Raw genomic sequence first — 20850 nt, 5'->3', positions numbered from 1 at the left:
GGGCCGCCTATAGGCTGCAATTGCTGGCGCTCAGACACAGGCTCGGCCCCTCCGCCTGTCTCATTGGTCGCTGGACAAAGGCGTGCGGCTCCGATTGGTCCAGCGCCCCGCTATTTCCGCTCGCGAGTGGAGGGGGTGGGGGCGTTGCCCGAGCGACGGGCGGAGTTGGTGACGTACAGTGGAACCGCCCCCTCCGCTCGGCCGGGTGAGGGACCGATTGGATCCGGGGGCTCTCCCAGGAGGGAGGGACGGACGCGAGGGACGGAGGGGGCGTGGACTTGCAGAGGCGGGACTCACGTTTACGGAGGCCAATGGGCGGGTAGATCGCCCCCGCGGGCGTCGCGGATTCGCCGAGCCAGTCCTACGCCCGCCCTCGATTGGGCCGGTGTCTGGGGCAAAGGAGGAGGGCTACGATCCGTAGAGAAGGAAGGAGAAAGGGGGGTCGTTACTCGCCTGGGCTGGGATAGGTGGAGCGGCTCCTGCAATTCCCTGCTGCAGAGAAGGAGTTGGGAGGGGCGGGAGAGCGTGAGGTGCTTACTGCGCAAGCGTCTTTCTGTTCCTTTTTTTTTTTTTCCCCTCCTCTCCGCCACCTCCGGACTCCTTAAATCTTCTTCCTGGGAGCCGTCCCTCCCTCCTCCCCCTCCCTTCTTCCTTTCTCTTCTCTAGCCGCCGAGATGTTGGGATCTAACTTGTCCGGAAGCTTAGTATCCCAGAGCTGAAGAAACAGTAATTCGAGTCTACTCCCATTAAGCAGAGGTTAAAACTGACGTCCAGAGAGGTTGAATGACATGCCCAAGGTCACAGAGCTCGGGAGGATTAAACTATATTCTAACATTTAACTACTTTCTCATATACAATGGCTTTGTTGTTGCAACTGTAACACTATTAAATAGATATCAAGTACAAATTGCGAGTCTTTCCACCAGACTTTGAGTTCTTCCTGAACAAGAAGGGGACCTGGTAATGAATGAAGAACGTTGCATAAGGAAAGCGGTCGGTGAGCCCGCTTTGTTTGGCCCAACCAACACCGCTTGTCGCCCCAGAGACGTTCTCGTTAGACTGTATTTGGGGAAGGCAAAACCTCAGAAACCCCAACGCCCCGGGCTATTGAGAAATTTGGGGCAAAGGGAACTGGAAGAGTCCATTCTAGCACCTAGAGGAACTAAGTCCCCGGTCAGGCTTTTCCAATATCAGAAATCTAGTATGCTTGGATTGAGCCTTAGGAGTGTCACGGGTCCGGGAACATCCCCTGGGGGAGATGGGGACGGGGCAGAAGAGCCCATCTTCCAGGTTCAATGGATTCGTCCATTTGGGTTTCCAGGGATGGGGCTTGGGAAAGTCTATTCTGGATTCTAGGAGGACAAACATCTCTGGTGTTGGGGGAGGCTGTCTGCCCCTTTAAGACTATATAGAATGGCTCCATAAACAACAATAACAACAAACTATTAGGACCAATAGGATTTGGAAAAACTCCTTTTTATGGAAGATAATCTCAAGTAATCCAAGGACTGGAGGAGTCCATGACAAGGGAAGAAGCACTTTTCTCCCTGAGGATAACACCATTAAATATAGATAGATACCAGATAGATAGTAGTGGGTTGGAGTTAGTCTGCTTTTCAGGGGATGCAAAGAGAGACATCCAGAGTCGGATGAACAGAATTATGTCCCTAAGGAAGAGGGAAAAGACACCCTCTTCCTAGACTTCATGGGGATGGATGTGGCACCCTGGACAGGAGCTCATGGGCTCACCAGTGCCAAGTTAGAGCAGCACCTTCCAAAAGAAATGCAGTGGGAGCCACAAATACAGTCACAAAGTAAAAAGAAAAGGTGAGATGAATCTTAGTGATATATTTCATTTAACCCCATGCACCCAAATATTGGGCCTCCCTGGTGGCCCAGTGGGTTTAATCCCTGGGTTGAGAAGATCCCCTGGGGGAGGGCATGGCAACCCACTCCGGTATTCTTGCCTGGAGAATCTCATGGACAGAGCAGCCTGGCAGGCTACAGTCCATGGGGTCACAAAGAGTCGGACACGACTGAGTGCCTAACAACAGCACAGGTGGCTCAGTGGTAAAGAATCTGCCTGCCAATACAGGGGATGCGGGTTCAATTCCTGGGACAGGGTGATCCCCTGGAGAAGGAAGTGGCAACCCACTCCACTACCCTTGCCTGGGAAATCCCATGGATAGAGGAGCCTGGTGGGTTATAGTCCCTTGGTCACAAAAGATTTGGACATGACTTAGCAACTCAACAACAAACAACAACCCAAACATTATGATTTCAACATAGCTGTCATATCATCCTAAGTGTTTGAAATCTGGTGTTTATAAACATAGCACGTCTCAGTGGAGATTCACCATGTCGCAATTGCTCAGCAGCCACGGGGCATTATCAGAGGCAGAAAATTAGAGACCGGATTTGAGCGAGACCATTCTGGGGTGCAAGGGCTCAGCAGGGGACCCTTTGCTAAGTTTTAAGACCATCATGAACAAGCTCATGTGTGGGGGTCTAGATGAGGTTTAGACAAGTCCTTGTTGGTTTCAGGATGGAGCACAAAGAGAGAGAACACAAGGAGTCCCTCGAAGAGCTCACAGGTTGAACTGCAATAGTTTCTGAGATTCTGACCTGAACAAATCAACTCAATTTTCACCAGAAAAACAGGACTCATCCCCTGTCTTCCCATTTTGGCAGATGGGCCCACCATCAATCACCCAGGCACTCTTACCAGAAAGGAACCCGCCGTGTCCTTCACATCAAACCAAAGCCAGAACATACCCCAAAACCAGCCACTCCCTCCCACGGCCACTGCCTCCCCGTGTGCAGACCACCGTCACCATCGTCTTTTGCTGGAACCTTGCTGTGACATCCCACGCTGTTTTCCCTGCTTCCATCCTGGCCACTCAGGGTGCTTTTTACAACATCAATCAGCTGTGTCCTTCCCCAGCTTAAATGCATCAGCCACACTGGCCTCCTCTAGGCAACTCAGACCCTCTAGACTCATTCCTTTGGCCATCTGATGCAAAGAGTCGACTCACTGGTAAGGACCCTGATGCTAGGAAAGATTGAGGGCAGGAGGAGAAGGGGGCGACAGAGGACGAGATGGTTGGATAGCGTCACCGACTCCATGGACCTGTCTCACTCCAGGAGACAGTGAAGGACGGAGGAGCCTGGCATGCTGCTGTCCATTGCAAAGGGTTGGACATGACTTAGTGACCAAACAACAACAACAACGTGAAGACTCATTCCTGCCCCCTGCCCACCCTGGCTTTCCCCACGGCTGGCTTGTCCTTCAGGTCACAACAGAATGGGGCCTCTTCGGAAAGAAATTCCGGCTTTAGGGATTTAAAGTGATCTCTCCCTGTTATACTTGCACACATTATCCAGTATTTTTTTAAAATGTGTTTTAGCAATTCCATTCCTGGGCATATATACAGAAAAGATGAAAACTCTCCTTTGCAAGGACAGGTGCACACCAGTGCTCATACCCTACTATTTACAATAAGCAAGACACAGAAGCAACCTAAATGTCCATCAACAGAGGAGTGGATAAAGAAGATATGGTCTATATATACAATGGGATATTACTCAGCTATAAAAAAAGAAGAAGAAAATAATGTCATTTGCAGCGATACAGATGGACACAGAGATTACCACACTAAGTGAAGTAAGTCAGACAGAGAAAGACAAGTACCGTATGATATCACTTATATGTGGAGTCTCATAAAATGATACAGGGGGACTTCCCTGATGGTTCAGTGGTTGAGAATCCACCTGCCAATGTAGGGGACAGGGGTTTGATCCCTGATCCAGGAAGATCCCACGTGACATGGAGCAAATAAGCCCACGCGCCGCCAACTAGAGAGCCCACATTCCAGAACCTGTGAGTCAAAAAATATTGAAGGCCGAGAGCCCTAGAGCCTGTGGCCCGCAACAAGAGAAACCACCACAATGAGAAGAAGCCCGCACACCGCAGCTGGGGAGTAGCCCCCACTCCCTGCAACTAGAGAAAAGCCCGTAGAGCCAAAAATTAATTACTTAAAAAAAAATGCTACAGGGAATTCCCCGGCATTCCAGTGGTTAGGACTTGGTGCTTTCACTGCTGGGGTTGGGGTTCAATCCTTGGTTGGGGAACTAAGATCCCCGAAGCCACACAGCACAACTGGAAAAAAAAAAAAGTCAACTTTATTCAATAAAGAAACCATTAAAAAAAAAAGTTGTAGACATCAATACACATCAACCCTGTTCTGGGTTGAATTACATCCTGCAAAAGATGTTCAAGTTCTAACCTGCAATAGCTGTGAATGCGCCCCTATTCGGAAGTAGGGTCTCTAGCGATGATCAAGTTAAGACGCAGTCATCTGGGTGGAAATGGCAACCCACTCCAGTGTTCCTGCCTGGAGAATCCCAGGGATGGGGGAGCCTGGTGGGCTGCCGTCTATGGGGTCGCACAGAGTCAGACATGACTGCAGCGACTTGGCAGTGGCAGCATCTGGGTGGGCCCTGATCCACTATGTGTTCTTAAAAGAGGGGAAACTAGGAAACTGGTCCAGAGATAAGACAGTGTGAAGAGTCCTAACCCCTGGACCACCAGGGAAGTCCTTAGTTTTGGGGGGGTTAAATCGGCAGAACTCACACAATAAGAGGCTCAAATCCCAGGCGCACAAATCGATGAGCTTTGACAAACATCCACTTTGCCGTCACCGGTTTGGATTCCCTTCGTGTCACATTTGGACACCTGCTCTTTTCGGTCTGTTTCTACTGCTTGTCTGTCTGTTCCCTTCCAGCCTCCCATAGAATATGAGATCCTCCAGCGACCCTCCTTCCAATCCTCATCCTCCCCCAGACCCTGGGAAAGGGACAAGTCCGGCAGGATGAATCAAGTCTGAATGCAGGTGGCAGGGGTGGGGGTGAGTGCTGAAACAAGAGTTTCAGGGAAAGGGAATTTGGACCCCTCCCAAGAAACAGTGAGCCAGTCCACTGCTCAGAATGAATCAATTTCACTATGGTTCTGAAGTGGGGGGAAGATCAGGGCAAAACTAGACACCTGGACAAGGAAGAGTTCACTGAGCCCCTCTGGGGGAAGGTGATAAGTCACGTTTCCCACCCCTGTGCCCCGCCCCCCCACCCCCGCCTTACTGGAGCCCAGTGGTTGGGTCCTTTATGAGGCAGGCTTGTGGGGACGGGGGACCTTGAGGGGCAGTGGTCAGAATAGGTGGACAGTCTCGGAGGAAGGAGCCCCTGGGAGCCGGGCCCCCCACACGCCATGGCGAGCGTGGTGGTGAAGACAATCTGGCAGTCCAAAGAGATCCATGAGGCCGGGGACCCCCCTGCGGGGGTCGAGAGCCGCTCCCAGCTGGTCCCCGAGACTCCTGGGGGGGTGACCAGCCCAGTCAAGGGGATCGCGAAGAAAAAGAAGGCTGTGTCGTTCCACGGGTGGGTTTGTAGCACCCTGTCGGGGTCCTGGGAGAAAGCAATGGCACCCCACTCCAGTGTTCTTGCCTGGAAAATCCCATGGATGGAGGAGCCTGGTGGGCTGCAGTCCATGGAGTCGCGAAGAGTCGGACACAACTGAGCGACTTCACTTTCACTTTTCACTTTCATGCATTGGAGAAGGCAATGGCAACCCACTCCAGTGTTCTTGCCTGGAGAATCCAGGGACAGAGGAGCCTAGTGGGCTGCCGTCTATGGGGTTGCACAGAGTCAGACACGACTGAAGTGACTTAGCAGCGGCAGAAGCAGCAGTCGGGGTCCTAGCGCCCAGCGCTGCCTCCGACAGAGCACGAGTCCCACCGTGGGTGCTGGAGGAAGGGGTGGGGAAGGAGAGGACGGGGCAGAGGAGAGGCAGGCAGGGGGCCAGTGGCCAAGGGGGGACTCAAGAGTGTAGGAGGAAGAAGGTAGTGGGGATGGAGTCAGAGGGAACTAGGGGATGTGCAGACAAGGAGGAGGGAGGGGCTGTGCCCTGCTGGGGCCGCACCCTGACCCTCTTGCCCATTTCTCCGCCCCAGGGTTGAGCCTCGGATGTCCCATGAGCCGATGCACTGGTGCCTGAACCTCAAACGGTCCTCGGCCTGCACCAATGTGTCCCTGCTCAACCTGGCGGCCATGGAGCCCACCGACTCCTCGGGCACAGACTCAACCACGGAAGACAGCAGCTCACTGGCGCTGCCCGTGCCCCCTGCCTCCCCTACCCAACCCTGGGCACCAGATGACCCAGACATCACGGAAATACTGGTGAGGGACCCCTGGCTGGGCTGAGGAAGACCAGGGTCCTCACCCTGGTGGGAGACAACTGAGGATGGAGGGGTGGTCTTCATGACTGGAAATGAGAAGGTTCTGGTCACCCTACAGGGCCCTGATAGGCAGCCACGAATCTGCTCCGTCGGGGGTAAATGATGCCTGTTGCCTGGGGTTGGTCTTCCATTCACTCAGGCACTTCCAAATGCCCTGAGTGAGACTGGGTTCACAGCTGGGAATCAGGCCAGGTCCCTGCTCCAGGGAAGCTCCCAGTCTGGTGGGAGTGACAGATACAGATGGGATGATAAATTCCATGATGGTGGTAACACCAGAGATCCCAGAAAAGGGCCCCTCAAACCAGACTGGGTATATCAGGGAAAGCTTCCTGGAGGAGGTGGTGTTGGCACTGGGCTTTGAAGGATGAGTATGAGATCTCAGAGGGGACCACTTCAGAAGGTGTTACAAAACTGCAAGGTGAGCAAAACCTAGGAAAATTTAGAGAGTTCTGACTAGAGCACAGAATGCTACATGTGCATGTTTAGTTGTGTCCAGCTCTTTGCAACCCTATGGACGATAGCCCGCCAGGCTCCTCAGTCGACGGGATTCTCCAAGCAAGAATACTGCAGTGGGTTGCCTGCCCAACTCCAGGGGATCTTCCTGATCCAGGAATCGAACCAAAGTCTCCTGTGTCTCCTGCATTGCAGGCAGATCCTTTAACCAATGCTATACCTTGGTCCTTTAACTCCCCTATCACCTTCCACCCCTTGCCAGGTTTCTCCTGGGCCAGGCTCTGAACTAGGCTTGACACAGACACTGAGAATCACACTAACAATAACCCTGGTTATAATGATAGTAAGATTCATTAGCAGATACTGAACACTTTCTATGTTCTGGAGCCTCGGTTTCTTCATCTGTAAAATGGAGATGCATGTGTATGTTCATGCAAGAAATGTTTCTTAAACACCTACAAATGTGTTAGGCACTGGTCTGGGAGCGGGAAATACAGTAGCACCTAAGATAGAGTTCTGTAGAGAACTTCACCCTCCTCATGAGATTGTCATGACAATGAAATGCAATTCACTCATGCAAAATATTTAGCTCAAGAGTCAGCCACATGCTCAGCATACGGGTTAGTTGTTGTTATCCCCATTTCACAGGCAAAGATACTAAGGCTCTAGAAGGTTAAACAGCACCCTCAAATTCACACAGCTTCTAAGTAGTGGGGCCAGGTTTAGGAGTCAGGGGTTGGAGGAGGCACCGTGCATTGATGGGGGCAGTACAGGTCACCGTGGGAGCCCTGAAGAGCAAGGCCTTGGCCCAACTGGACGTTGTCAAGAAAGGCTTTCTCTCTGGAAGAGGCAACTCCCAGGTTGGATCTTGAAGATAAGGAAGGTGGAATACAGGGAAGGGTGTTCCACCTAGCTGGAACAGCATAAACAAAAGGACAGGGGTTGAAAAGAGCCCCAGGGGGGAACAGGTCCTTGTGGCTCAATTGTGGTGCGTGGGAGAGGTGAGGCTGGCAAGGGATGGAGCACAGGACACAGAGGCTGAGAAGTGTGGACACTCTCCTGAGAGCAACAGGGAGCCATTGAGTGTTCCTGGGCAGGGGGAGAGGAGCCACGCTGGAGTTTGGGCTCTGTACCCATTTACTGAGCACCTACTATGTGCCAGGCACTGTGCCACATCCCTGTGGTGGGGAGGGGGTTTCATTTGCCTCTCTGAGTTCTGCAAAGGAAATGGAATAATGACCCATTTGAGGAAGAAAAAAAATAACCGAGGCAGAGAGAAGTGGTGTGACCCTCTGCACGGCTGGAGAGCTTGTAAGAAGCAGGGCCAGGACCAGAGGTTTAGTGGGTGTGATGCTTTTTTTCCTTAGGAGATGCCTCTGGGCCCAGGTGGGAGATGTTTGGAGGGGAGAGACTAGAGGCAGGCAGGCCAGAGAGGAGGCCAGGCGAAGGTCCCGGGTAAGAGGACCAGGTGGAGAGAAGGGAGCGGGCAGAGAGAGTCCAGCTGGGATGGATGGCCCGGAAGGCATCTCCTCCCCCTCGCTGCCAGCATCGCTCAGGCAGCTCTTGCAGAGGTCCACCTCCCACTGGAGCTATTTCTGAGTCACATCCCCCAGAGGACTGTGATGCCTGAGAAAGAGCCCTGGGCGGCCAAGATCAAGGTCTGCTGCAGCTGCGAGCTCACTGTGGGGCTGCGGGGGAGCCCTGGCCTCTATGAGGCTTCTCTGTAAAATGGAAAAAACTACTGACAGGCAGCACCCTGAGCCAGGGGCAAGAACAGCGAAGAGGCGGGCAGTAACAGGGACTGGAACACAGCGTCAGAGCTACATCAGGAGAGAAAGCTGGAGATGGACCGAGAGGAGGGGCAGAAACCCAGAGATCAAGCAGGCCCAAGATCCGGGGCGGGGGGACAAGGACCCCAGAGAGAGGAGGACTTGGACCTAGGGAGGGGGACAGAGACCAGCTGAGGGGGACACAGAAAACCAGAGGCAGAGGAGGGGGCCAGAGACCTGGAGAAGGAAGGAACAGACACCATAGAGAGAAGTGGGACAGAGAACTGGACAGAAGAGGAAGACACCCCTGAGTGATGGAGGCCCCGGAGAGAGAACAACGATCCCCAGACTGGATGGAGGGTCGGAAGAAGATGGGGAAGCAGACGCTTTGGTTCGTGTTTTCCTTTTTTTTTCCGGCCATGCCAGTGCAGCTTGTGGGTTTTTGGTTCCCTAGCCTGGGATCGAACGTGAGCCAACAGCAGTGAGAGACAGAGTCCTCACCGCTGGACTGCCAGGGAAGTTCCTGGTTCATGGCTTAAGCGCTGAGACCTTTATGAGGCCAGAGGATGCAATTGAGGAGGTGGTATTGCTTTTAGGAAATGTCAGTGCTTACGTGCAGAAATGGCCAGATTAGATCTTTGCAGCCTTGCTTCCCACTTGTCCTGCTGCCTGCAGCCTTCCCTGAGGTGGCTGTGCTAACCACCCTTCCTGGTATGTCCTGTCGTATTCTCGTTACTTTTAATGATGCTGACACTAATCACAGCACTTGCCTTATGGATCCTAACATCTTGCTGACCCCTCCTCACCACCATCTGCCAAAGTATCATCATTTCCATTGGACAGGAAAGGAAACTGAGGCAGGCTTGGAATGGGGAATTGGACTGCCCAGCTGCATGGCGTGTGGGTGGCCAAGGAGGAGAGGTTTATCTCCTGATCTGGCTGCCGCCCACCTCCACCATGGGGCTTCCCCAGTGGCCCAGTGGTAAAGAAGCTGCCTACAATGCGGGAGCCACGGGTTCAATCCCTGGGTTGGGAAGATCCCCTGGAGGAGGGCATGGCAACCCACTCCAGTATTCTTGCCTGGAGAATCCCATGGACAGAGGAGCCTGGTGGGCTACAGTCCACGCGGTGGCCAAGAGTCAGACGCCATGGCAGGGACTGAACAGGTAGCACAGGTGCACCTCCTCCATGCCATTCACTTTTCAGCCAAGGCTAACAGGCTCAGCCTTCACTATTTCCCAAATCTGCTCTCAGAGAACCTAAAACTCACCTCCAGTGACCTCAGCTTTTCTCCAGTGCCCTTTCTCTTTCCCCAAGTGTTGACCAGCCGCCTTTCTGGGTCAGCCTGTACTCTTCCCAACAGCAGCCCCGTGAAGGTAGCAATTAGTCCTTCCCTGTTTTACAAGAAGAGAAACAGAGGCTTAGAGAGGTGAAGTCCCATCTCTGAGGCCTTACAAGTAATAAGTGGGAGAACGGAATTGACCCCAGGGCCTGCTCCCCTAGTTTTCCAGAACCTCTACCTACAAGAAGTCCAAGACTTTTTGGGTCTTCAGTTTTAAAATATCATTCTGTGTATCTGTTAGCGATTGCAGTGAAACAAATGATTCATGACCTCAAAACAACAAATCTGGAGTGGTTTAGTTGGGTGCTCCTGGCTTAGGGTTGCAGTCAAGATTTTGGGCTGGTGGGACTTCCTTGGCATGTCAGCGTTTAAGACCTCATGCTTTCACTGCAGGGGGCGCGATTTCATCCCTAGTCAGGGAACTAAGATTCTACATGCTGCTTGGCCAAAAAATATTAAAAAAAGAAAAAAAGATTTTGGCAGGGGCCATAGTCATCTGATGAGAAGGAAATGGCAGCCCACTCCAGTATTCTTGCCTGAAGGATCCCATGGACAGAGGAGCCTGGTGGGCTACAGTCCATTGGGTCACAGAGTCGGACGCGACTGAGTGACTAACACGTAGTCATCTGATGACTCCCCAGGTGGCACTAGTGGTAAAGAATCCGCTTGCCAACGCAGGGGATACAAAAGACATGATCCTTGGATTGATCCCTGGGTTGGGAAGATCCCCTGGAGGAGGAAATGGCACCCCACTCCAGTGTTCTTGCCTGGAGAAAATCCCATGGACAGAGGAGCCTGGAGGGCTACATTCCATGGGGCCACAAAGCGTTGGACCCATCTGAGCAACTAGGCACACACAGTCATCTGAAGGTTTGACTGGGGATGGAGGGGGTGCTTTCAAGACGGCGCACTCATATAGCTCTTGGTTGGTGGCCTCAGTTTCTTGCCACATGGACCTCTCCAGAAGGAGCTGCTTATGGCCTGGCAGTTATCATCCTCCAGAGCCAGACAAGAGTAAGAAGGAAGCCACAGTTCCTTTCCTGAACTAGTTTTTTAAGTCACATACCATCACTCTGACTTATGCTGTTTACTGGGTATGAGTCACTAGGTCCAGCCAACACTCAAGTGAGGGAATAAAACACTACATTTGGAAACAGCCTCAAAAAATTTATGGGTGTATTTAAAACCACCATGGCTTTGTTGTGGGTTTTATTGTTTTTAATTATATTTTTTGTAGGTGCTTTTTTCCAGGATGAGGAAGTTCCCTTGTACTTTTAGTCCGTTGAGTGTTTTTATCATGAAAGGGTATTGGATTTTGTCCAAAGCTATTTCTGTATTCACTGACATGACTGAATTCCACACTCCCCTTGTATTTTACTAATATGGTATGTCACATGGGTTAATCTTCATGTTGAAGCAATTTTGCATTCCTGGGGTAAATCATATATGGTGTAGTATATAATCCTTATCTTTTTTTCTTTTTTTAAGGGCTTCCTAGGTGATTCAGTAGGTAAAAAATCTGCCTGAAATGCAGGAAACTCGGATTCAATCCCTGGGTTGGGGAGATCCCCTGGAGGAGGGCATGGCCACCCACTCCAGTATTCCTGCCTGAAGAATCTAATGGACAGAGGAGCCTGGTGGGCTACAGCCCGTGGGGTCGCAGTCAGACTCGACTGAGCACACACGCACACAATCCTTTTTATACGCTGCTGGACTTGGTTTGCTAGTGTTTTGTTGAAATGGTTGTGGCTATTTCCAGAAAGGATACTGGTCTGTAGTTTTACTATCTGGTGATGTCTTTGGTTTTGGTATCAGGGTTAACACTGGCTTCACAGTTCCCTCCTCTTCTGTTTTTTGGTGAAGAGTTTGAGATGATTTGGCAGCAACTCTTTTGAAAAAAAAAAAAAAGATTGGTAGAATTCACCAGTAAAGACATCTGGGCTTTCTTTGTTGGAAGTTTTAAAATCACTAACTCAAACCCTTTACTTGTTATAGGGCTATTCAGATGTCCTATCTCTTCTCCAGTTAGTGTTTTGCAAGGAATTTTTCCATTTCATCTAGGTTATCAAATTTAACGGCATCCAATTGTTCATAGAGTTCCCTTGTAATCCTTTCTCTTTCCCTAAGACTGGTAGTAATGTCCCCTTTTTCCTTCCTGATTTTAGTGATTTGAGTATTCTTCCTCTTTTTCATAGGCAATCTAGCCAAGAATTTGGCAATTTTGTCAATCTTTAAAAAAAAAAAAAAAAAACAACTTCCAGCATGCTGATTTTTCTCTACTGTTCTATTTCATTTTCTCCACTGTAATCTTTTTTCATTTTCCTCTCATTCCAAAGTATAATTTCTCTTGTGATTCTTCTTCCACCCATTATTTATGAGTATGTGTTAATTTCCATTTATCAATACTTGTGAGTTCCTCATAATTTCTTTCTGCATTTGATTCCTAATTTCATTCTACTGAGGTCTTTGAGGTCAGAAAGCACACTTCGTTTTCATATCCTTTAGGGTCTGTCCTTGACCATATGAAGAATGTTTCATTCCGCTTGAGAAGAATGTGTGTTCTGCTGTTGCGTGTTATGTTCTATAGATGTCTGTTAGGTTTGGTTGGTTTATAGTGTTGTTCAAGTCTTCTGTCTCTTTGCCGATCTACTTTCTAGTTTTCAATTCATTCTTTCTTTTTGAGGGGGGAGGAAGGGTGCTGTGCCACGCGGCATGTGGGATCTTAGCTCCCTGACCCAGGGACTGAATCTGGGCCCTCGGCAGCAAAAGCACAGAGTCCTAGCCCCTGGACTGCCAGGGAATTCCCAATTCTGTTAGTTTTTGATACATATGTTTTGAAGCTCTATTAGGTGCATATATATTTATGATTGTTGTAATCTTCCTAATGACTTGAGTCGGTTTTGGTCACTTTTTTTTCATTGTTCTCACTGAGGGGTGGAATTTGGGGGTTTCCAACTCCTCCATTTTGCTGATATCACCTTAATACAGTATTTATCATGGTATTTATCCAGAGCAGTTGTGCAAGAAATGTGAAGTTGTTCCCATTTTACAATGGAGGAAGCTTGTTCTTTTTTCTTTGTGTATTACTTTAGCAGCTGTGAAAGAAAACCAAAACATCTGGTTGAAGCAGGATAGTTTATTGCTGACATAAACATCTCAAGTATAGCAGGTCAGAGGCCCCAGGGTTCTGGAGGCTCAGTTATTAAGTCACAAGCTTGGCTGCTGTAACAAAAAAGACACAAAGTAGCAGTGTTGGGTTTTTTAAATATTTATTTGGCTGCACTGGGTCTTCCTTGTGACATGTAGGGTCTTTAGCTACTGTACTCAGGATATTTTTAGCTGTGGCATGTGTTTATGCAAACTCTTAGTTGCAGCATGGAGGATCTTACTTCCCTGACCAGGGATCAAACTCAAGCACAGAATCTTAGCCACTGGAGCACCAGGGAAGTCCCCAAAGTAGCATAAACAAGGTGGAAAACGTTCTCCTTCTCACATGTCAAGTATTTGAATGGTTGGAATTGAGTATGGCAGCTTCACAGGGTTGAGAATTCGATATTCTTTTATCTTGTGTCCTCCATCTCATAGTTCAAGATGGCTGCCCTGGCTTTAGCCATCAACATCATGGGGAGAAAGGGAAGTATGCTCCCTACTTTCTTTTATTAAAGGCATGAATTGGAAATTGCCTATATTATTCCCACTCATATTCCATTGGCCAGAACTTAGTCACATGGGCTTGCCCAGCTGCAAGGGCACCTGGGAAATGTAGTCTTTGGCTGGGCAGTCATGTGCCAGGCTAACTCTTCTATAAATGTGGAAGACAGGAGAGTGGAGATCCTGTCACATGCAGCCTTCCTGAGCCAGTTTTTTTGACAGGGGTCACAAAGCATTTTATGATGATATAAGGTAGCTATGATCAGCAGCTGCACGGCATCATGGTTTAAAACAATGGTTCTGAGTATAAATTCTGACAAGGGCACCTCACATACCATGTACCTGGGAATACAAAGGACATCTCCTCTCTGGGCCTCATTTGCCTCCCTTGCAAAATGCGCCAAAATAACCTCAAGAGGGGCGGTTGTGGGGAATAAATGGGAAAACGTGGGTAAGTGCATGACTTGGTGCATAGTGAGTGCTTATATTTGGAAAGTGGGTTATCTTTAGAATTCTCCACTGCCTGGAAAGAAAGACAGGGCATGTGTTTTAACAGTTTATCTTATTTATGTCTCTGGACCCAAAGGCATTTATCTCAGGTTAAGAACATCCCCCTTCTCCCACATGTCTGAGCAACCCCCAACCCCCTACTCCCTCCTGGATCCTACTTATTTTTCTTCCCATCCACTAAGCAGAAAAAGAGTCTGCCCCCTGGCTTAATGGAGCAAGAATACCGAGAATCAAAGAGGCGCAGCCCTGGCCCCCAATTCCACCAGCTATTCCAGGGCAGAATCCAGGTGTAAAGCCAGTTTTAAGACTTTCTCTTGGGGTTGGGGTTTGCTCCCCTACACCCACTGACCCCTGGCTGTCTCTGGTTCTTCCCCAGAGTGGGGTCAACAGTGGATTGGTGCGTGCCAAAGATTCCATCACCAGTTTGAAGGAGAAGACCACCCGGGTTAACCAGCACGTGCAGACGTTGCAGGTGTGAGGGCCACCCCGTTCCCCGCCAACACCTCCCCTTCTTCCGGGGCCATGTTCCCCTTCTTTGAGCTATCCTCCAGCTCAATGCACCCATAGCCCAGCTGGGGGAGACTGAGGCTCAGAACGGAAAGGGATATTCCCACTCTCCTCCCCAGGGTGTGTCCCCTGGAGGCCCTGGCTAACCCCTCCTCCCTTCTATGCTCCAGAGTGAGTGCTCTGTGCTGAGTGAGAATTTAGAGAGAAGGCGACAAGAGGCGGAAGAACTAGAAGGGTACTGCAGTCAACTCAAGGTGAGCTGCTGAGGGGCAGGAGCGGGGCGGAAAGAAGGGAGCAGGAGTAGGAAGAGGGTGAGAGGAAATGGGGAGGAGTGGAGTGGTCGACAGGAGAGAGATGGGGGCAAGCGGACAGGGAGCATGGGAGAGGTCCGAGGACAAACCCGCCCTTTAGCCAAGTGAACCAAGGGTGGAGACAGTCCTTGCACAAGAAGTGGGCACGTCTCGGCTGAGGGGGGTGGAACCTGCATGGAAAATAACAAGGATAAGGGTTGGGAGACGGAACCGGAATGGGAAGGCAGGGCCCCTGCCCTGGTGTCCTGACCCAGGAGAACTGCCGGAAGGTGACCCGGTCGGTGGAAGACGCTGAAATAAAAACCAACGTCCTGAAGCAGAATTCTGCTCTGCTGGAGGTAAGGCGGAGGGGGTCTAAAGGTTTGAGGAAGTTACTCAAGTATGTGAGGTACTCGAGGTGGACTTCGGGTAGGACTTCCCGCCCTACCAACCACCGCCACCGCCACCGCCGCCACCACCGCCACCCCCCTGCTCCTTCGTGTTCATGGTCATACTTCTCCACGCACAGTCATATTCAGGTCCCAGGGAGAGGAATTCATGTCAGACTTGGAGTGGGTGGGAATGCCTGTCCTGCCCACACGCCCACTGATTTCCCAACAGAATGTTGGGAAAGCTTCAGTTGTTCTTTCTAAACAGGAGGGACTGGAGTTTGAGGCCTATCGAGGATTAGAGTTGGGGTGGAGGGCTAGATGGAGACAGAGAGGCAGGCATTTAGAGGTTAAGGTGAGTTGGGACTCCAGCTGGGCATCAAATGGAACCTCCCTCCCTAATCGCGTCCCCACATCCATTTACTTTCTAGCGTCAGGAATTCATTGGGCAGATCTGGGGGTGGAGGTGGAGGTAGCGGTGGTGGGAGGCAAGGGGTGGGATGCTCAAGCTAACCCTGCCTGCCTTCCCTGCCCAGGAGAAGCTGCGCTACCTCCAGCAGCAACTGCAGGATGAGACTCCAAGGAGGCAGGAGGCCGAGCTGCAGGAGCTGGAGCAGAAGCTGGAGGCTGGCCTCTCCAGGCACGGCCTGGGCCCCGCCACCCAGCCCCTAGGCTGCTCCGGTCCGCCCGGGAGCCCCGATGAACCCCCGCGACCGCGAGGCCTGGCCTCAGGCGGCTGGGGAATGGGGCCCCGGGCAGGGGAGGGCCCCGTCGTGAGCGAACAGGAGTTGCAAAAGGTCTCTGCCGGCCTGGAGGAGCTGAGGTGAGTGGGATCTCGAGATGGGCCCGGGGGGTGGAGCCTCGAAGAGCCTAGGAAGGAGTATTCTGGGGCCATGACCCGAAAGGGCAGGACTTCGAAGAAGTGAGTAGAGTATAGGACTGGTGGCGGGGAGGCCTGTGAAAATGAGGTGGGCGAAGTTTGGGAAGGTGGCAGGTGGCTCCAGACTCAGGGGGACAGGGTTGGGGCGAGTGGTATCTTGAGGAGGCAGTGTCTGGAGCAGTTGATGCAGGGCTGGGAGGAAGGCTGAGAGAAGGCCAGGATATCTGACAAGGGGATTCTTTCCGGGCCGGGTTCTGGGGGACGTGAGAGGATTCCAACACATGGACAGGACGGGAGAATTCGGGGACTGCGTGGGTCCGGAGCCCCTGGCCAGGCGGACAGGGCGTGTCCAAACTTAGCGTTGCCGGGTACCTTACCTCTGCCCCTACAGGAGGGAGGTGTCTTCGCTGACCGCCCGGTGGCATCAGGAGGAGGGAGCCGTGCAGGAGGCCCTACGGCTGCTCGGGGGTCTGGGTGGCAGGCTCGACGGCTTTCTGGGCCAGTGGGAGCGGGCGCAGCGCGAGCAGGCGCAGACCGCGCGGGGCCTGCAGGAGCTGCGGGGCCGGGCGGACGAGCTGTGCACCATGTAAGGGCCCACCCGAGAGCACTGTGGGAACCTGGGAGGGCGGAGCCTTGAGTGAAGGGGTGGGCCAATCAGCTGGAGTCAATCGGACGGAGACTGTAGTACTGACAGGTGGGGGCCCCAATTAGAGAGGAGGGAGGGGTGCTTTCTACCTAAGGACTGAGGGGCGGAGCCCTACAAAAGACGGGCTTCCCTGGTAGCTCAGCTGGGACAGAATCCGCCTGCAATGTGGGAGACCCGGGTTCGATCCCTGGGTTGGGAAGATCCCCTGGAGAAGGAAATGGCAACCCCCTCCAGTATTCTGGCCTGGAGAAGTCCATGGACTGTATAGCCCCTGGGGTCGCAAAAAGTCAGACACGACTGAGCCACTTTCACTTTCACTGCATCTTAAAAGGGCAAGGGGAGGCAAATGGGAACAGGATAAACCAGTTAGAGAACAAGAAGAGGCATTCCCGAAATAAAAGAAAAAAAAAAAAGATGGACCAGTCAGAGCAGAGGCTGCGCGTGTGGCGAGGTATTGCAAACTGTACGGAGGCAGAGGTACTGGGCTAATCTTGGGTGGAGCCTTGCTGGGCCTTCACCCTGCTATACAAAAGTAGAGCGATTCCTGTGAAACCTTTGGTAAGCCAAAATAGCATAAAGCAAAGAATCAACTACCTTAGAATACATCTTGCCAACAGATGCACAAAATAAATTGAGGTAAAGCACAGATGCCCACAGAACGTAGTTCAAAGATATGGTGCTTGATGCCTAGATACTGAGTGTAGTTCTCAGAGGAGGAGCTTGGTGGCTCCACTCACTGCTTGTTGTGTGTCCTGCTTCTGTAAAAGCAGGCTGAGCTGGGAAGAATTGATACTTTCCAACTGTGGTGCTAGACAAGACTCTTCAGAGTCCCTTGGACAGCAAGGAGATCAAACCAATCAATCCTAAAGGAAATCAACCCGGAATAGTCATTGGAAGGAAACTGATGCTGAAGCTGAAGCTCCAGTACTTTGGCTACCTGGTGCGAAGAGCCGACACACTGGAAACGACCCTGATGCTGGGAAGGACTGAGGGCAGGAGGAGAAGGGAGCGACAGAGGATGAGATGGTTGGTTGGATGGCATCACCAAATCAATGGACATGAGTTTGAGCAAACTCCAGAAGATAGTGAAAGACAGGGAAACCTGGCCTGCTGCAATCAATGGGTTGCAAAGAGTTGGACACGACATAGCAAATGAACAACAACAAGAGCTTGCTACAAAACAAATGCTTTGTGCTTTTTTCATAAAAGCAAAAATCCTTTTCTGATTTCTTTTGGTTAGTGAAAACAGGTACTAATGTAGGTATTTCCTAAAAATGGACTGGGATAAAGCGACCTTTCAGAAATCAGAGGACGCCTGTATTCTCTTTGAGAGGCAACCTCACTGCGCTGCTTATTCTCACATCTCAGGGTGGAGCGGTCCGCAGTGTCTGTGGCTTCCCTGAGGAGCGAACTGGAGGGGCTGGGCCCAGTGAAACCAATTCTGGAGGAGCTTGGACGGCAATTTCAGAGCTCTCGGAGAGTGTCTGACCTCTCTATGAACCTGGATCGGGGAGCCCAAGGCTCCTGTACCCGCTGTGCCAGGTAAGGGGGCAGCGCCTGGCTCCAGGTGCATTCTGTGTCATATTGAGGACACAGCATCCAAGGAGATGAGACTTTAGCATGAATGGAGAGGAAGATGCACTGTGGAAGACAGGGCAGCCCCATGTATTATAGGATGGGCCAGTCTTGCTGCATTTGCGGAGTCATATTTCTTCCCTTCCCCACACGGTGAAGTCAGTGTTTTGTGGAACATGAGAAAGTCTTGCTTTGTTTCGAGCATCCTAGATTTCCAAGTGCATCATGGGAAGGTTGGGCAGTGGTACTGGTGGGAGGCAGAGTTGTCCAGTGCACTGTAGGGAAGTGTGAGACCTTGGGGTATTGGAGAGGCACCGGATACCATGTTTAACCTGTATTAGGAATGGGGGGGGCACTTCCAATACAATGTGGGATCAATTTTAACTAGTGCATTGTGAGAAATGTGAGTTTTTGATGTGCTGAGGGCCATCTGCTGTCGGGAGTGGAAACCCCCAGGCACTGTGGGAGTTCCCCATGCTGTGGAATCCAAAGTACACCTGATGCACTGTAGTCTGGCCCCCATGCATGGTGGGAAGGTGGCCTGGGTGAAAGCAGGTAGGCCTGGGCCATCCTGGTCTGAGGCCTCTTTCATCTGGTGACTACCCCTCCCCCAGCCAGGGGCAGCAGTTGTCCACGGAGTCCTTGCAGCAGCTGCTGGAACGAGCGCTGACCCCGCTAGTGGACGAGGTGAAGCAGAGAGGCCTGGCTCCTGCCTGCCCCAGCTGCCAGAGGCTACACAAGAAGATTCTGGTACCAAGGACCATGGGCCACCATGGTCCAGTTTGTGATCAGGGCAGGGGGAGGGGAGCCCCAGGCACAAGGATACTGCTAGTGTGTGGCAGGATGGGAAGGGTGAGCTGGGGGCAGCAGGTGTTGGAGGAACACTTGGCTCTGATATGTCAGAATGTGGCGGGGGCGGGGAGAGCAGTTTAGTTCTTAGTGAGTCATAGGTCAGTCATTATGGAAGCTTGGGTGATGGACTTGGGCCCAAAGCATCATGGAACCTGGATCTGGTGCTTTGTGGGACAGAGAAGACAGACACCAGTCTATAGCTTCGTGGAATATAAGCCTGATTTTCTATGAACCTTGAGAGGCAGTGCATTATATGGGATCATTGCGGTCAGACGGGGAACCAGTGACTACAGCTCACAGTAAGCTAACGCATTATGGGAAATGGAACCACAGCCCTTCCTGAGGCACTGCACACAGACACAGGCACAATAGCAGGTGGAATCTGAGGCTGGTGTACATTCTGAAACATAGTGATCTAGTATATTATGGGATATTGGCCTGATGTGTGATGGGATAAGAGTTGTAGTGGGTGAGACGGACAAATGAGGCAGTAAAGGACCTGGGGCCTGGTGCATTGTGGGACACAGGGCACCAGAGCACTGAGGCCTATTATTGGGACAGAGAGTCCTGATAGACAGGAGATGTGGGGTCTTGTGAATTATGGGATGTAGATGGTCACCACGTGATGAGAGATGGGGGCCCAGACATCAAGCACATGGTGGCTCATGGGCAGTAAGGAACAAAGTGACAGCTGCTGATTTAGTGCTTACAGGGACAAAGAAGGCCAGTGCAGTCAGTAAAGGACAGATGGTGGGACAGATATAAGTCTAGTGCACAAGGGAATCAGGAAGGCCCAGTGCATTGTGGGATGCTGGGGTCAGCCTCAGGCTCAAGGCATGATGGGATACTCCCAGGGGGGGATGTGGGCCCCAGGGGACCCTACCCCTTGCGCTTCGCGATCCAGATCCCCCCTCCACCCCCAGCCCAGTCCAGCAAGCCCAGCGGCGCCTACGCTCCTCTCCCCAGGAGCTGGAGCGCCAGGCCTTGGCCAAACACGTCAGGGCAGAGGCCCTGAGCTCCACCCTTCGGCTGGCCCAAGACGAAGCCTCGCGGGCCAAGAACCTGCTGCTGACGGACAAGATGAAGCCGGAGTGAGGAAGGAGGCTGAGGGCATGGGAGGAGGGTGAGGTCTTGGGGAGAGGGCCTGAGTCACCCCCACCTTCCACTTCAGCCCCAAGGCCTCTGGCCTCACCAGCACTAACTGCCCACTGTCTCATTACAGGGAGAAGGTGGCCGCTCTGGACTATCTACACTTGAAAATGTGCTCCCTTCACGATCAGCTCAGCAACCTGCCACTTGAGGGGTCCACAGGGACAATGGGGGGAGGAAGTGGTGGGGGAACTCCCCCAAAACGTGGGGGCTCAACCCCTGAGCAATAAATGGCCCCTCATGCTGGCATGAATTCAGTCTCCTGTTTGGCACCAAAAGAGAGTTAGTAAAATTGCACACGCCACCCACCAGCATCTGTGCTCACTCTGACTTGATCCTCAGCCGATGGGATGTCAATGATAGTACACTCTTCTGATGAGTTCTGCTTGAAAGGGGAGTCAAGAATGAACTGATAGCCAGTGTGGAGAAGTGGGAACAAAGAAAGTTCAAAAGTCTCAAATTTGTCTGTGTTCAATCAGATGTTCCCATTGTAAGTCTCAGACTTCCACTCCTTCCCAATCAATGCCCCAACCTTCCTATCGGAGAC

The 20850-nt window shown here is 51.7% G+C and overlaps 1 protein-coding gene across 1 annotated transcript; it reads left to right on the top strand.

The window, feature by feature from the left end:
- On the top strand, positions 5264–20556 carry TSKS (testis specific serine kinase substrate). The gene is made up of 11 exons (XM_018062808.1): positions 5264–5433; positions 6006–6231; positions 14392–14487; positions 14693–14776; positions 15088–15171; positions 15738–16024; positions 16473–16667; positions 18096–18269; positions 18917–19052; positions 20121–20245; positions 20377–20556. Exons 1-11 carry the CDS (start codon positions 5264–5266, stop codon positions 20531–20533), a joined length of 1734 nt encoding a protein of 577 aa, XP_017918297.1. The 3' UTR covers positions 20534–20556.

This window comes from Capra hircus, chromosome 18 (assembly GCF_001704415.2).
Source record: "Capra hircus breed San Clemente chromosome 18, ASM170441v1, whole genome shotgun sequence".
Classification (NCBI taxonomy): Eukaryota; Metazoa; Chordata; class Mammalia; order Artiodactyla; family Bovidae; genus Capra; species Capra hircus.
This window is presented reverse-complemented; position numbering and strand designations above follow the sequence as displayed.

What these genes read in the sequence shown, in the direction of transcription:
- TSKS (XM_018062808.1), top strand. Translation starts at nt 5,264, where the DNA reads ATGGCGAGCGTGGTGGTGAAGACAATCTGGCAGTCCAAAGAGATCCAT. An exon ending in GGTACTGCAGTCAACTCAAG is followed by an intron (nt 14,777 to 15,087) that starts GTGAGCTGCTGA and finishes GTCCTGACCCAG; the next exon opens with GAGAACTGCCGGAAGGTGAC. An exon ending in ACGGACAAGATGAAGCCGGA is followed by an intron (nt 20,246 to 20,376) that starts GTGAGGAAGGAG and finishes GTCTCATTACAG; the next exon opens with GGAGAAGGTGGCCGCTCTGG.